General features: G+C 39.8%; 1 protein-coding gene across 4 annotated transcripts in view; it reads left to right on the top strand.

The window, feature by feature from the left end:
• LOC102034892 (cohesin subunit SA-2-like) overlaps positions 1-16338 on the top strand; it is a 75258-nt gene that overhangs the window by 10282 nt on the left and 48638 nt on the right. For all 4 annotated transcript variants that reach the window (XR_004081897.1, XR_004081899.1, XR_004081898.1 and 1 more), the window contains exons 6-12: positions 2001-2072; positions 3811-4015; positions 5092-5243; positions 6475-6548; positions 6982-7105; positions 11115-11213; positions 13277-13356. Coding sequence is in view for 1 of the 4 variants with exons in the window: in XM_031058351.1 (XP_030914211.1) it covers positions 2001-2072; positions 3811-4015; positions 5092-5243; positions 6475-6548; positions 6982-7105; positions 11115-11213; positions 13277-13356 (806 nt within the window). In the remaining 3 variants the exon portion in view is untranslated. The remainder of the gene's footprint in view (positions 1-2000; positions 2073-3810; positions 4016-5091; positions 5244-6474; positions 6549-6981; positions 7106-11114; positions 11214-13276; positions 13357-16338) is intronic.

The following is a 16338-nucleotide window of genomic DNA, read 5'->3' as shown; positions in this document are numbered from 1 at the left end:
GATGATCTTTCCTCTCTGCTTATACTAGTGAGACTCATCTGGAATGCTGAGTCAAGTTCTGGACCTTACAGAACAAGAGAGAGATGGGTTTGCTGGAGTGAGGTCAGTGAAGGGCCACAAAGATGATTTATGATCTTTGATATGGGGAGAGGCTAAGGGATTTGAACCTGTTCAGTCTGGAAAGAGGCTGACTCAAAGGAATCTGGCCCATAAAAAACCTGATGTGACAGAAGGACAAGGAGGAAGCACAGCTGCACTCAGTGGTGTGCAGTGAGATGGTGAGTGCGAAGGCAAGCCAATATGGGCAGTGGGTGCAAACTAAAATGGACAAAGTTTTACTTGAACACAAGAAAACTTCTACTCAGAGAATGGTCAAACAGTGAAACAGGTTGCCAAGAGAGGTTGTGGAGTCTCTGAAGATATTATCTGACTGCTCATGGCATCACCTGACATTGAGGGAAAAGACGTGTACTTTGAGGGATCCTTGACAGAATGATGATGGCACCAATTGTAGTTAAAATTAAAGCTTTATTTCTTAACAGTATCTTATTATTAGTGTAGAGCAGAGTTTATGATTAAAATGGCACAGGATTTCTATAAGCAGAATCAATATAATAGCATAATATAGAATGTATAATATAGCTCAGGTCTCACTGTCCAGCAGGAGTTGTGGTCAGAGTTCACCACTTAGACCTTGCAGTACCTTGATTTTGTTGACAGTGCTGTGGGTGCTATGATGCTTCCCTGTTCTCTGACTGGGTCATTGCCACCACCTGCCTGGCTGAATGCCTGGGACCTACAGGCTTGGTAAGGAAGGGAGTGATTGGTCTGGCACCAATCCGTGAACCGTGAGACTGTGAGGGAGGGAAGTTAATCTGTTTGATTTGTCGGCTTGGTTCACAGGACCTTCAGGGCCTGGTAATGAGGGAAAGGGAATGAATATGTGACCTGCTTGGTCACAGAGAAGGGCTGCTTGCCTCTTAAAATTGCATTGGTTATGCTAACCACATTTCCAGGAGCTGAGAGCAGAAGTGCTGGTTGCACACAGCACTGGCTGCCTGTGCTGACTGACCTTGCTTGAGCAGGTGGGGTTGGATTAAATGATCTCAGAGTCCCTCTCAATTTCTGTAATTCTGTGAAAACTTGTACTGATGTTGGAAGCAGAAAATGGCTTTAATATGGTTATTAAGGCATTTGTCTTTGTGAGCCATGGTATTCCTCAGTGATGAGACAGTCTTGTCTTTACACTGTTTTTTGTTTTTCTTCTATTTTAAGATAATCTGTTTCTTCTGCTTTAGTTCCTGTTTGTGACATTTACTTCTTGTAGTTCTTTGTTCTTATATAGTTTTTCTTTCCCATTTTGTTGCTCAGACATTTAGGAAGGGAGGAGTTAACTTTGGTGCTTAACTGTACAGCTAGATGAGGACAGAAATACTTGTGCTTCATTGAACCTGATAAAGAACTCTAGATTTAATGCCTTTTGTTTTGGAATAATTGCAGAATTGAGAAAACATCTTGAATCAAGTCACACTAGTACTGAAAACATTTTTTTCTAATTTGAAAAGCTCAGAATGTTTTTTTTTAGGGTTTAGATGTTTTACATCTAGGTACCAAAGGTTAAAAAGGGTTATGTACTTAGATTTGCTGAGGAGCCATATCTTAGAATTGATAATGAGGGTTATACCTTGTATATGTTTGCTTCTAAATTTTGTAAACAAGTTGTCTCCTATTAGCAACAAGACAGCTCAGGTTTTATATAAAAAGTGTGTCTTTCTTTTGTCTTTGGTTATTAAAAAAACCCCAAAAAAACCAACAAAACCCAGATGAGAAGGATTTAGGTTTTTTGTAGTATTTTGTCTTGTATGGGCCACCTGTAGCACACACTGGCTGAAGTTCTAATGGCCTTTGAAATATGTTGCATGTTTTGTAACGCTTTTGTCTATGAATTATCTGTGCCATTTCATTAACAAGCTTTCAAAATTTTGTCTCCTGCATTACAGGAAACTGGGTTGCAGTATAAGAAATTCATGGCCTATCCTTGGATCCTGACAGTTACTTGGCCGGTGGACATGGTAGGTCTGTTGTTGTTTTCCACAACTGTAGTATAGGTTTTTCTATGGGGAATTTATCTGAACTCCTTGTTGGCACTTCATTTTGACTTTCTTCTCTTTCTGTAAACTTTGTATGAAAGAAGGAAACATTTCCTGGTTGAGTCAGAACAGGAGTTCACATCACTCTGTTGAGTGATTTGAATAGTTCTCTGGAAGAACCTGTGTTAAGGGGCTAATCTGACTTGGTTTCTGGAAGCAGAGTTATTTCTCTAGTGGTTATGAAAGGAATCTAAGGGAATCCCAAGTTAAGTGCCTAAATTTAGGTGGTGTGCCCTTCATGTTGTGTATATGATTACAGCATGCATGTTACCGTTAAAGAGTATTCCAGTGTGATAAACATGGGCAGTAGAAATGCTCTTAAAAAGTGAGAAGTCTTTATGTATTTTGTGCTGCTTTTCAGATTGAGGAGTAAGGTATGGTGATAAAGTAGGTATTTCCTGAAGCTGTAGAGGGTCTTTCTGCTGTCCATGTCATGATCAAGGAGCGTTAAATGAGGCTTGCTGGTTTTGGTGCTTGCTGCTACTGTTGGCTCTGAACTGACTCTTACAGCCTGGTCAGGAGCATATTCCAAATTCCTGATGTGCTTTGGGTTGCAGCCAGCCCTGTGATCATTCTGTATTGGCATTTCTCATTAAAGAAAGCAACAGCCCCTATGAGTTGGAAACATAGTTACAAGAGAAGAGCATGAAGTGTACTTTATAAGCACAGGAGGTTATGCTGAGTGTGATGCTGTGTTAGAATGTGACTGAGAAGGTGTTTGCCCACTGGTGAAGGACTAGCTGAGCAGTGGCCAGCCTTCAGGAAGAGGTTTTCCACAGCGAGTGAAGTTTTGGAGTTCCTTGACTCCACTCACACATGGAAACTATGAAGATGCAAATTCATATTCTGAGCCATTCCTGGGATCTGTGAGGTGCACATGAAATAAATGTTTACACTGTCTGAGGCTGCCATTTACAAAGTCTGTCTAGTGTGCTTTCCACTGCTTTGTGTGAGAAGTCATTTCACCTTCGCCCTGTCTGCTTTCCTCCTGGCAGTATCAACCATACTGTGGACACTTAGGTTTTTATTGTAACTTGCTTTTTGCATGATGTCAAAGGTATTGCCCACTTACTATTTCTTTGGGGGTTTTTGGAGATCCACGTGCAGATGGTATAGGTGAATGACTGAGTATTTGGCATTAAGCTTTAGCCTGATAAACTGCTCAAGCTGGCAGTGCTGCTGAGGAGAACAGTCCTGTCCTGTTCACACCATAGTTGTTTGCCTCCACTTTTCACTTACTTCATTTTCTGCCTGGATTTTACCTTACTTTTGCAGGAAGAGAAGGGATAGGAAAGTGAGGAAGCACTGCTACCTGTGAGAAAGTAGAATAAGCCAGGAGTGCTCATGGTTTATGCCAGTGAAAGTTACTTACTCTGCTCTGCCTTCACACACTTTCTCCCTCCTGTCTATTCACAGCCACCTCGCTTACATTGCTTTCAAAAGTGAGCTGTTATGACAGTGTAGCTCAAATAAAGCTATTTTGTCTCTCTGCTTGCTTGTATCCTAGTTGCTTGTCCCTACTTTGGAATACTAACCATGAAGAAAGTTACAGGGGCTGAAGTGAAACTGTCAGCAGGACTCTGATGTTCAGTGGGAGAGATGGGAAAGTACAAGCAGAACTAATTAGTGTGTTTTCTCTCAACTTGTCTCTCTTGTGCAGGACAATGAAGACTACCCGCTGATCAGAACAGGGCCCTATTGGAAGAAGTTCAAGGCCAATTTCTGTGAATTCATTGCAGTGCTTGTCCAGCAGTGCCAGTGCAGCATCCTGTATGATAACTACTTGATGGACACCATCATCTCACTGCTTACAGGGTTAGCAGATTCCATGGTCAGAGCATTCAGGCACACAAGCACTTTGGCAGGTAAAATCACTTGCAGAGTTGCTCTAGAGGTGCTGAGTTTTATTGACTTGTGTACTAACAAAACTGCTCTAAATTGAAAAACTGTTTACTGGAGCAGTTCTCTTATGCTCTTAGAGTACCTTCCTCCTAGTGTATGTTATATGAATGTCTGTAATATAAACTGTTTGTTCCCACGTGTATCTGAATTGAATTTGAATGCTTTAGATATGATAGATCTAACATAATTTTTTCTTTATAAAGAAATCTTTAATGCCTGACATGACTGACTTCAGAATTTTGCTGTTCTGAGTATTATATTTTTCAGTTACTGATTTTTCACAGTTTTCTATTTTGTTGTTTTTCTCCCTCCACTAACTAATGTGATGAGGTTGCAGTAGATGCTTCACCTTAAGAAACTTCCTTTGGAGAACTGCTATTCTTGTGGTCTCTGTGCAAGAAAAGAACGTTGCTTATTACACATTTTTGTTTCATGCAGTGTGATGGTACTAAAGCTACTACTTTTTTTCCCATAAAGCCAGTAAATACTCTCTTTGGCATGCAAAGAGCACTTAAAGTATAATTTATTCTAAAGTATGCTGTTTACTTTGGGGGCTCAAAAAACTGACTTGAAATCTGTTCAAACCATCCAGGAATCCTTAAAGGAATGTGAATTTTTGTCCATTCCAGTTGTATATTAGGATTCCCAGCAATTTCTGAGCCAGCCTCACTGTTTTTACAATTTTTTTTCTTTTTGATTACCAACAATCTGCTGTTCCACAATTCTAGATTCTTTTGCAGAAAAGTCAAAGTTACATAAACTTACAAGAGAGTTGCCCAGTAAATTACTTCTCTGACCAGAACCCTGACCAAAAGTTTTAAATCACCAGAAATAGAAGTTAATTTTCCCTTTTTGATCATTGTCTGCCTTCAGAATAAACATTGTATTTTAAGGCAAATTACTATAATCTAGTAGTGTTCATATTTTCTATATAAGCTGGATTTGGCTAACCATATCCTTTTTGTGGTAAAGTGGTGAATATATTTATGCTGCATATCTCTGAGCTAAGCTAATTGTGCTGGGTTTGTTTCTTTTTTAGCAATGAAACTTCTGACAGCAGTTGTGAGTGTCCATCTGAACCTTGATGTCAACAAGCACAATGCTCAAAGATTGTATGAGGTGGAGAAGAAGAGGCTAAGTGGCAAGAGGACCAGTTACAGACTTGATCAGCTAGAGAGAAAAAGGAAAGAGGTTAGGGAAGTGTCTTATATGCGAGATTTGTGAAAGTGTAAAAGGATTACTGGCTGCTTGCTCTTGGGTCCCTGCAGTTCTCTGAGGTTTATATGTTTATCTAATGCATGGTGCAGAGCAGGTGTGACTGGCTGGGTTAAGTGGTACAAACATGACTGAGGTAACAACTGCCCTATGTACTGGTAACCTGCGATGTCTGTCCTACTGGTTGCTTTTCTAAATTGGCATCATTAGCCCTTCATCTTCACACAAATACAGATTTATACACAAATTTAATTGTCTCAGTAGCTCTGGTGTTGTGGGAGTGCAGTTTTGTATATATTTATACAAGTTACAAGCCCAGATTTTAGTGATGAATCAAAAGGGACACAGGTTAAGTGTAATCTCTGTGTAAGTAATTAATGATAAAAACGGATTGAACTTCAGGGATGTCCAGTATCATTTTTGATTTTCAGTTTCTGTTGTTTCTTCCCTGCTCAAAGACAGCTCCTTTTCAGCACTCAGGGGCAGAGCTATAACTGTAAAAAATAACTTTGACTTGAGGGAGAGGGTGACTTGGTGAATGAACATCAGGTATAGTTCCTTGTCTCCTGACCTTAGAATCACTTACCTCTGTTCTGAGACAATACCCTTTTTGTGGGGAGGAGTGTTTGGGTGAGACAGGATATTTTAGTATCATTGTAAGTTTGATCTTATGGCAAGGACAGAGGAAATGGGTGTGTTGGAGGGAAAACCCAAACTTGTCAACCTTCCTGATGCTGTTGGTGAGAGAATATTTTTATTAGTTGACTTGGATTTTCAGAAATTCCTACCTACATTTTCAGGATCCAGTTTTTTAATAGGCTCATTGTGTATTTTGAAAATTTATTTGTCTGCCTTTTTTCCATCTCTGTTCAAGTACATGAAGAGAGAATTTGGATCTGTATGTGAGGATCACTTAATAGTTGTGCTGTATCTTTCTGTGTGATTTCCGATAGATCAAGACTCACTGTATCAAACAAGTAGCTTGTTTCCCAGGGGTAGCAGTTAGTGTCCAATAAATCTTTCCTCAGGATGTAGCCACATAAAGGCCAGTTGCTAGTGCAGATACAGACCCCTCATTTTATGTTGATACTATGTATAAACACCAGCAGTTTGCATCACAGTAGTATTCCAAGGGCTCTGATGAAAATTTTTCATGTGTAGTGGACTGTGGGACCAATATTAACATTCAGTTCTCTTTGTATTTCAGTATGAGCACAAGCTTCTAGAGATACAGAACATGATGAATGCTATTTTCAAGGGGACGTTTCTCACCCGTTACCGGTAAGAGTAAAAATAAAGCTGTGACGTGTATCTGCATTCCCCAGAAACTTCTGCTCAGATTGTACAGATAGGAGAATCAAGTTAAACATCCTGGAGGCACTGATGGTGTCAAGGAAAGTGTAGCAGTTAAATTATTTTTAAGAATCTGGGCCTCCGAAAGGACCTCTCTAGTGTGTTCTTTCAGTTCTTCCTGCTGGCTGTATAGCAGTGCATTTGTGAATGAGAAGATATCCAGAATTGCAAAATAGTTTGTAGGTAAAAGTGGTCTAAGTACTGATTGAAAAATAACTTATAATATTAATATGAAGATACTTGGAATATTTTGAATTATACATGCTTTTGAAATTCCAGAACATAAAAATATTGCAAATAATATAATTGGTTTTAAAATTAATTTTTAATGTATTAACATTACAATTTTATAATTTCATAGTGATGTTATCCCTGAGATCAGAGCAACCTGCATGGAAGAAATTGGCAGCTGGATTAAAGCATACCCAGATGCTTTTTTGAATGATAGCTACTTAAAATATGTTGGATGGATGCTCTACGATAAGGTAAAGTTTAATTATTTTTTTTTTGCCTAGGGCAGTACATTAGTTTTTTCATTTTAAATTTTTTTGAAAGAATTCTATCATTTAAATTCTTGAAAGTAGATGTTTAAGACTGTGGTGGTACAATAAGAATTTACTTTCTTCCCCATTTCAGGTTATATTTTAAAAGCCATTTTAACACTAAATAACACTGAACGTTGTTTCCAGTTCTGTGTGAATCCCTGTATGTGCAGTTATATTTATATGTCACTGAATTGGGAGTTATTTCTGAACTGTAAAATGGCTTATCTCTTTTGAGAGGGTTAGGTGTTGACTGAAATTCTGCTTTTAGGCTTGATGGACATTTAACATTTTGTTTAGATTATTATAAAGAATGAACAAATAAATATTGTCTACTGCTATTCTATTGTAGTAGAATAGTCTTCAATGTTGCATTTCTCCTATAGTGTTAGACAGATACAGAAAATGTTTACAGGGAGTCCTGCTACCCAAAGGGTTTTCGGCTTTTCCTTATAAAAGTAGAGGTGCTTTAAAAACTCCTCCAAATAGCAGCAAAACAAACAAGCAAAAAAACCAAAAGTCAGTAAGTCCAAACCCCAAGCAGTAGAACATGAGGCAGTGGGCAGAAACTGATACCCAGGAAGTTGCACTGGAACATGAGGAAGAACTTCACTGGGTGGATGACTGTTCCCTAGAGATGATTGCCCAGAGAGGTCGTAGGCATCTCAGTGGAGATGTTCAGAACTATCTGGACACAATCCTGTGCTGGGATGACCCTGCTTGAGCAGGGAGGTTGGACCAGATGGGCCAACCAGATGGATCAGGTGCACCATTGTGGTCCCTTCCAACCTGACTGTTCTGTGCTTCTGTGAAAGTACACTTTTTCTCTTGCTTCGAAAAAGCATGAGAGACTTCAGGGGGATAGGAATGTTTATCGGGAGCGGCTAATTAGCGAAATCGACACGCTGTACTTCTGCAGGCCGCCTTTGAAGGCGCCTGTAGCTCCTGTGTGGATGCTGAAACCCCCGGGATTTATTTGTTTGTGTCGGCTGCGGGCCATGTTTGTGCTGTGCGGATCAGGTTGCACTCTGCCACGGGGCCAGCAGGGGGCGCGCGAGGCTCCCGCTTCCCGGCTTGCGCCCTCCGTCTGAAGGTGGCGTTTGGGGTTTTAGGGCGACAAGTCTATCAAGAACTCTCGTTTGTTCCTGCATACATTTTATCTGGTCACAATATCTTTTCATCTGGAGAATTCTCAAAAGAAATTTTTTTTTTTCTTGAAGATGATGTGTCTTCATTTGCAGCGCTCTGCAGTGAAGATTAACAGCTGATGTCTCTAATTAATGCACACAGCTCACCCAGTGCCATTTACTGGAAACTGGAAATAGCTGGTTTTTTCTAAGGCTTTTTTAATCTCAAGGCAATGCAGATGCAAGCAGAGTGAGATAAAGTGGAGTGTCTTCCATATTCTGCATTTGGCTGAGACCTGGTAGTGTGCCACTACTGGTGACTGCAGTCCTGGCTATGCTTTGTGATTTGCAGCCACTGTCAAATTGCCTGATTTCAAAACGAGAGCACCAACAGGGGCAGCAGTGCTTTTTATATACTGTCATGGATTTTTTGGCAGGGCTGGGGAGGGAGAGCAGTTTTAAAAATTGTTTTGCCTTGAATGACAGTTGGGTTGTCTTTGCTATCCAGGAGTAACTCAGAAGTAGACCTTCCCAGTTCGTAATCTGGGAAGTGTTGACCCAGGAGTCCTATCAAAGAATCCAGGTCCCAGCCTGTATTTGTAAGGTTTATTGACTGGCCCCATCTCTGTGATAGTGGTGGAGCTGAAATCTCATAACTGAATGTACTGGAGTACATCAAGCAGTACTGGAGCCTGTGCAGAGCTCTCTGAGGTCACTAGAGCTGCCCACCACTTTACTGATGTTTTCTGTCATCAGGTCAGGATCAAAATGTGTGATGATACAGCTGAGGCACAGTGTATGTGTTCAGAGTATCCTGAAAATGTGCTTACATTATTCTCCACTCTGTCACAGCTTTGCAGGACCAAACAGGCAGGTTTTTTGTTGAGATTAGAATGGTAGTTCTGATGAGGGCAGTAAGTGCCTGGGTGTTTGTGTTTGCTGATGCTGCTGTTGAAAGAACCTGAAGGTAATGAGATATTCTTGATCATTCAACATTACTTCACATCCTTCCAAAACTATGGGGAATGTTGAATTTAAAAAAGGGGAGGTGGTTGAGAAAGAGAAGCAAGGAAAATGCAGCTGAAAACTTAGGAAAAAATAACAGAAGTAGTCATAGAAGTAGTTATATGTTTCTGTTTACTAGAGTTAATTTTCTCAGCACTTAAAGGAACATACATGTGTGGAGTTGTGACTGAGAGCTTTTGGGTAGAAACCTCAGAATGGAGGTGGTACACTTTAATGTGCACTTTAATTGTACATTTTGGGTAGAAACCTCAGAAGGGAGGTGGTACCTTTTAACACTTTAATCTGTTACTCTTTGTCTGCAGACCTACACTTGACTCTGCCTGACTGACAAATGGCATTACCAGGCGTGTGCCAGGGGCTGTATGACCATTCAGCAAACCAGTGCACACTGTTGTCCCTTTCTCCACACACAAATTCAGTCCCTATTCACAAACAGAGTGTTGTGACAGAGAACCAAGGGCAGCTGGAAGTACCAAGAGAACCAAAGAACCAAGTCAGTTTTGCAGTGCCTTGGCTGAGCTGAGTTTGTGCCAGTGTGCAGTGATGGGTGCCACCTTGGACTGTCTGTGAATGAGTTCTGTGGCAGTAGGAAGCAGCAGGTGTGGGCAACAGTCTCTTCCTCAGATACTTTAAAATATAATACAGAATAAGTACTGCTGGTGTGTCATGGGCAGATTACAGAACAGTGTATATTGTTACCTGTTGACCTTTCATTTTATATTTCTAGCAAAAAGCTGTCTTAAACAGAGCTGTTAGTCAAAGCCTGCCACTGGGTATCATCCTTGGCTTTCCATCTAAGCAGGTGAACAGGAACTTGTAGCAATAGATAGCCTGTGTGTAGGTGGTCTCCTTTCTTGGATTTCCATGTTTATTCTTACTACTATTGTTAGCAAGAGGAATTAAGGAAGAAATATCAAGAGATTGATTCAAAGCCTGCAGTTCATCTTAGTGCCCCTGCTGATATGCTTAGCATTATAAATTTACAGAACACATGGTTTTTCTATGTTGGATCATCAAAATCACTTTCCTAGTTCCATTTAAAGCTTTGTCCTTTGAATGATGTAACAATATGTGTGAGCTAATTGAAAAGCTGGCTAAGGAAAAGACTTCTTTTTGAGGCAGCAGTACTAACAGTATGAAATAACACCTTGTATGGATAAATATATTTTGCCTAAATCAACTAATTAGGCTGAATTCAAAGCAACCCTTTTCCTTCAATACTTATAATACCATGTTCTAGTGTAAAACAGCAGTAGGAGAAGGCATGGTGCTTAACTCTATAAGAATCCACAGTGCATTTCTAAGTTGTACCTCTTCCTCTGGGAATCTAGAGAAATCCGTAATTTCTTGGGCTCCTTGTCTGTGTTTAACAATTGTCCCAGTTGACAAGAAGCAAAGTCTGATGTATGGGAGAGTGCTGGTTGTACTAAGTAGGCCATCCATACTCCTGTCTTTGTGTCTTTAACAGATGAATAGCACAATCCCTGTATCTTTTGTATTCTATTGCTTTTACTAACTGTGATCTGTGAGAGTTTGACTCTTAGGGAGCCATACACAAACTTTGATGTTACCTTTGAGTTTGGCTCACTGCAGGCTTCCTCTGTGTGTGTGAGAGAGAGATGAGCGTGTGTATACACAAACAAACTGGTACTGATGTCACTGATAAAGAAGATGAGGCAGCATTTGGATAGTCTGCTGTAGGCACCCACAAAGAGCTTTTATTTACATGCTGTAAATGCTGATAGTGATTAACAAAATACATGTATTTTACTGTTAGCCAATTTCTCTTTGTCTTACAGCAAGCTGAAGTGCGGTTGAAGTGTCTTCTGGGGCTGCAGGGAATTTATAGCAGAAAAGAACTTGTTTCCAGGATGGATCTCTTTACTAACAGGTTCAAGGTAAATAAATTACTCTTTGCTGGTTTTTTAAGTTTAGGTTGGGTGTATACACAGGGCCTGATGTTTTGATCAGAGCTGATCTCCCCACTCTCTTGACTGAGAGGAGCTTAGACTCCTGCAGAAGCAGCCTTGTTGATTGAACAGATGAAGGAGTTTTGCAGGGATGTTTCCCTCTGTTTCTGTAAACTCTTCCATTTCACTTTAGTTCACACAAAATGGTGTTAGCATGCACTGTGGTCAGTTATCTCCACCATTTATCCAGATTGGCCCAGGTTTTTTTTAAAAAAAGAGGATCTGTGGCAGATGACAAAGAATTTCCTATGCTAAAGAGCCTCTTTTTGCTGTCCCTGATAATGGGTTAACCTTGTAGATAGTGGACTGGCTGTCCATGTATCACACTGATGTGGGAATGGCTCTCTCTTGATCTACCATGTCAGTATGAATCTTGAAGAAGGATCCCTTATCTCCTTTCTGAACAAATCAGGTGATACACTGTAGTTTTGAGTGCTTATTTTGTGGCTTCACTGACCCTGTGCTCTGCTTTTGTCATATTCCAGTATCCCCACTCATTTAAGAAGTTAGCCCTTTACATTTTTTTAACCCTGGCCTTGCTAAGGATTTTGTCAGCTGCTCTTACCCTAGCAGGGTTGCACCTTCTCAGTATTTGAGTAAGAAAGCTCAAGATGATGTGATTGATATCTCAGTCCATGTGAATCAGGACATGATTCAATGTCAGGACAAATCAATGCCTGCATGTGGTAGCAAACCTGTGGTGTTTTTGTAAAAGGTGCAGGGCTTACCTATTTGTCAAAGCAGTTGCTAATAGTGAAAAATACTTATCACATATCCTCAAAGAACATGAAATGGCTTTAATATTGGTATTTTAGTAATAAATTATTCAGAATTAAACTCAGCTATCTAAGATTGACCCCTGTTTTAAATGATTATGTGGTAGTCCCTTATCTTTCTGACTGCTGTAAGCTCTGTAACCAAATGCAGGATTGGTATTCAATAAAGAGTGATGAAATAGCTCCGGGCTGTTTGTGCTGTGCTCTCCCTGTGTGGAGGATGCAGTCTAAATGGATTATTGCTAGCTCCATCCCCCAGTCAAAAAACCCCCACCCAAAAACAACTCCATCCCCTCTAAACAAAATAAATCCAAAAGCTACACACAAAATACCAGTTTCAAAGTTTAAAGCATGCTTTCTCAGTGATGAGGAGTGTAATCATATAACCATCAATCCATTTCCTACAAATGAGAGTTACACATGCTCCCTCTGTTACCCTTGAGTGTTCAGACTCAGGATTTGTGGATTTACATACCTTCCAACTGGATTGTGAGAAAAGGGAAGGTGCAAAGGAAAATGAATGTAGAGATTTAGAAAACCATGTGTTAAATGGGGAAACTAAAATAGTTCCAAATCAAGCAAGTCTAAAGGTGTAATAGTATCTTAAAGATGTAGGCCACTCTGAGGTGTGCAAGTTCTGGTTTCATGTGATGGGAAGTTTTTCAGTTTTTTGATTTGTTTGCATGTGTACTAAGTTACAATATTGTGAATTCTGGAGGTCAGCAATATCGCTGCTATGCCATGAGGTATCTTTATGACTTTAACTGTCTTTTCAGCAAGGCACTGACTTCTGTAATGTGTAGGTGCAGGCACTTTACTGTTAGTGGGAGAAACTGATTAGATAATGCTTGTAATTTGAGGCTTACCTTCATTTAACATACTGAAGTGCCAGTAGTAACATCTTAGAAACAAGTTGTCAGTCACTTTTAATTTGTAGTGCGTAGTTAATTTCTTGTGAACGCATACATTACATGTATAAAAAATATCATATTACTGCATGATTAATTCAGTTAAAAAATTAACATGCTGTTAATTTTCAGGGGCTGGGAAACTACTTGGTAATAATCAAGTTGCCTTATGTCTCTTAGGAAATAGCTGCTGAAATAAAAATAAATCTCTGCTGTACTAGTGTAGATGATCTAGCTGTAGCAAAAATACATGTTTATTGAGAACAAACCATGTTACATCTTTTTATTGTCATTTTACATCCATTAGGATCGAATTGTGTCCATGCCTCTGGACAAGGACCATGAAGTAGCAGTTCAAGCCATGAAACTCTTGATGCTTATGTCACAGTAAATAATTTCTTTTTTAATTTACTGTATTGTTTTAATGGCAACACGATCCAGGTACAAACCTGATGAATCTTCCTGTAATCACTTACTTGTTGGGAAACAGTTGCTTCTGGCAGGATAAGAATTACAGTTAAAGCTGCTCAAGACATGACATTTTCTTTCTGTGGGAAGTGCCAGTGTTAAGAAAACGCTTGTACTGAGATTCAGTCTGAAAAACTAGGTTTTCATATCTTTGTTTGCCTCTGAAAGGAAATTCCACCTTTTTTAATTTTCACTTTTCTCAAAAAGAGCATTTGACTGTCTTGGGGGAAGTTCCCACTGAAGATGGGGTCCCTGCCCCATCTTCTGTCCCAGGATTGCCAGGTCTTGACCAGAAGCTTGGAGAACTCTGCCCTCTTCCCTGTCTCTGCACCTGATGCAGGCAACTTTGAACTTTGAGGCTTTTGTTAGAATCTGGACTTCAAGATTCTTGGCTCCAGGGCAGAGAATCTGGTAGCCTTTGAGCCCATAGCAGACTGACAGGAAATGATCAAGTGTGTGATTTTGCTGAGGTGGAAGACTAACATAAGAGTTGTTTTCTTGGGAAATTTACCTGCCAGCTTTAGATTTGGTAGGATAATGGCAAGCTGAAAATGTGGGGAAGAATTAGACTTAGTATTACGAAAGTATTTAAATCTTTTTCTGATGCATCCTTGAGCAGCATGTTTATTTTAGAAATGTTTTTATTTGCAAAATATGTGTAGAATAAATTTTCTGTCCCTCTTTTTCAAAGCAAAATGGGAATAAAAACTTCACTGCATTCCATTGATAATACAGTTGAGATGTTAGGACTCAGTGTCTCCTTTGTCTGAGAGTGTAAGTTGAATTTTGGTGATGTAGATACTTATTTCCATGTACAGCACGAGACATTATCCAATAGCCTTGTGGGATTTGCTTCTCTATTTAAGCCAGAAGTATTAGTCATTGCTACTAGGGGACCATGTAGACCTTAGTGGTCCAACTAATATGTAGATATTTACATTAAATTTCAAGTTTGGTATATTGAGGTGCTGCTTTAGTGTGTCCTGTCTCACTTCACATTCCACTGGTTTGAATGGCATTTTTCCAAGCCTCCTTCAATAGGCACAGCAGAACAGCATATGATGCTGTGAGCACTGCACCCTCTTCTGGAGGTAGTGCCATTGTTTGGACCTCACTAGTAGTAGCCAGGGTTATATTGTTCCTGTGTTCACAATGTCCATTTCTACATCCCTTGGTTCCCTATGGTGCCTAGCTGTTGGAACAAAGCACAATGCAGTGTCCATGGATAACATGTCCCTGTGCTAGGAGGAGCAGCTCACCATTGTTGAAGTACAAAGATTCCATACACCAGTTAGGGCTGCACTTGTTCCGTATCTGAATTAACAAGAGCTATATTGGCACTGCAGCTGTTTATCATCTCTGGCTTTATTATAAGGGATCATGTTCTCATTAATGCAAGCTGCAGCTATAAAAGTTTGATCAATGTTTCTTTTTCCCTGAAGCAATTTTTCTGAATTTTGCTTAAATATGGTTTCCAGTGTGAATAAATGCCATCTAAAGTTTTCTGAATGATATTTTTCCATCATAAGATGCAATTTTCATAAGTAAAATTAATACATTATGAAATTGTTTCAAATTAAGCTATGTAGAGACCTAGCAAATACATTCTTTTCTTTCTTTTTGCTCCTCTGTTGCATATCTATCCTGCCTTCTTCCACTGTACCCCCCCAATTGCTCTGAGCCCTGCTGATTTGGCATAATTATTGGAGCGGTGAAAGTGTGCATTGGAGACTCAATAAGCAAATTCAACAACGGCTCTTCTCTTTGATAAGAGTAGTGCTGACCAGTCTGTAACTCTGTGTGAGGAGAATGCAGACAGTACAGCCAGTCACATGCACAGGCTTCTTAATAAGAGCCTGCATCAAGATCCTTTTCTAGCAGGGGAAAAACTGATGCCTTAGTACCTACAATAGTGGCAGAAAGGACTTGCTGCTGGCAGTGCAGAAACAAAGACCTGCAGGGCTAATGTGTCTCAAATAGGTGTGTCTCATAGCTCAAAGCTTTTGTGTGTGTCCAGACACACACAAAAAGTGTGTCTGGATATTGAGCAGTAGTGCTGCTTGATACATGCAGTAAAGCATGAAATCGAGTTGGGGGACAGCAACTCCCTTGCCTCAAAGGGAATGATAAAGTAATAAATGACAGCTTGTATAAATGGCATGGCTACTAGTATGCAGTGGTGGAATACAATTTTTGCCACTTTTGTAATGCTGTCTTGGCTTCTCTTTGAATGACTAATTTTTGTCATCTGCAAATTCGGCAACTGAATTCAAGTGGCCCAACTTGCATTTTTAGTGAGATGTGAGAGACCTTTCAGATCAAGTTTCTGAAAGCTATTTTTAAAGCCACTGGAAAGAATGTCTATCTGAATTCTCTCTATTTGATCAGGAATCATTAATTAAAAAAATAGTCTTCATTGATGAGGTACAGACCTTCAGAACATGTCTCTAATCTTGGAATAAATATTTTGTTATTCATGATGTCAGTCATCCAGTAATAGCTTTTTTTCTTCCAATTACTCAGTTGGGTAATTTTTCTTGGGAAAAATACATTATGTCAGTAACTTTCTTTGACTGACTTCCGTAGTTGTCTTTTGGGTCAGCATAGCAGCAAGACCTTGTTGCTAATTCACCATTTTTATGATGTTTTACAGTGGCAGGAGAGCTGTGCTCCATGTATGGTAGTAACAGGTTTGAGCATCTCTCAACCATCACTGCATTCCAGTTCTGTGGAATATACACTGACTACTCTGTGTACTACTGCCCCATAAAGCTGCTGTGCCTTTACATTCTCTCTCTTGATAGCTAGAGAGGCAGTGAAAACACTGATCTTTTCAATTCACTTATATGTGCTGCATTATTAAAAAAAATCCCAGTGCTGATTCAGAACTCTTGCTATGGA

The sequence above is a fragment of the Geospiza fortis genome, unplaced genomic scaffold (assembly GCF_000277835.1).
Source record: "Geospiza fortis unplaced genomic scaffold, GeoFor_1.0 scaffold366, whole genome shotgun sequence".
Classification (NCBI taxonomy): domain Eukaryota; kingdom Metazoa; phylum Chordata; class Aves; order Passeriformes; family Thraupidae; genus Geospiza; species Geospiza fortis.
This window is presented reverse-complemented; position numbering and strand designations above follow the sequence as displayed.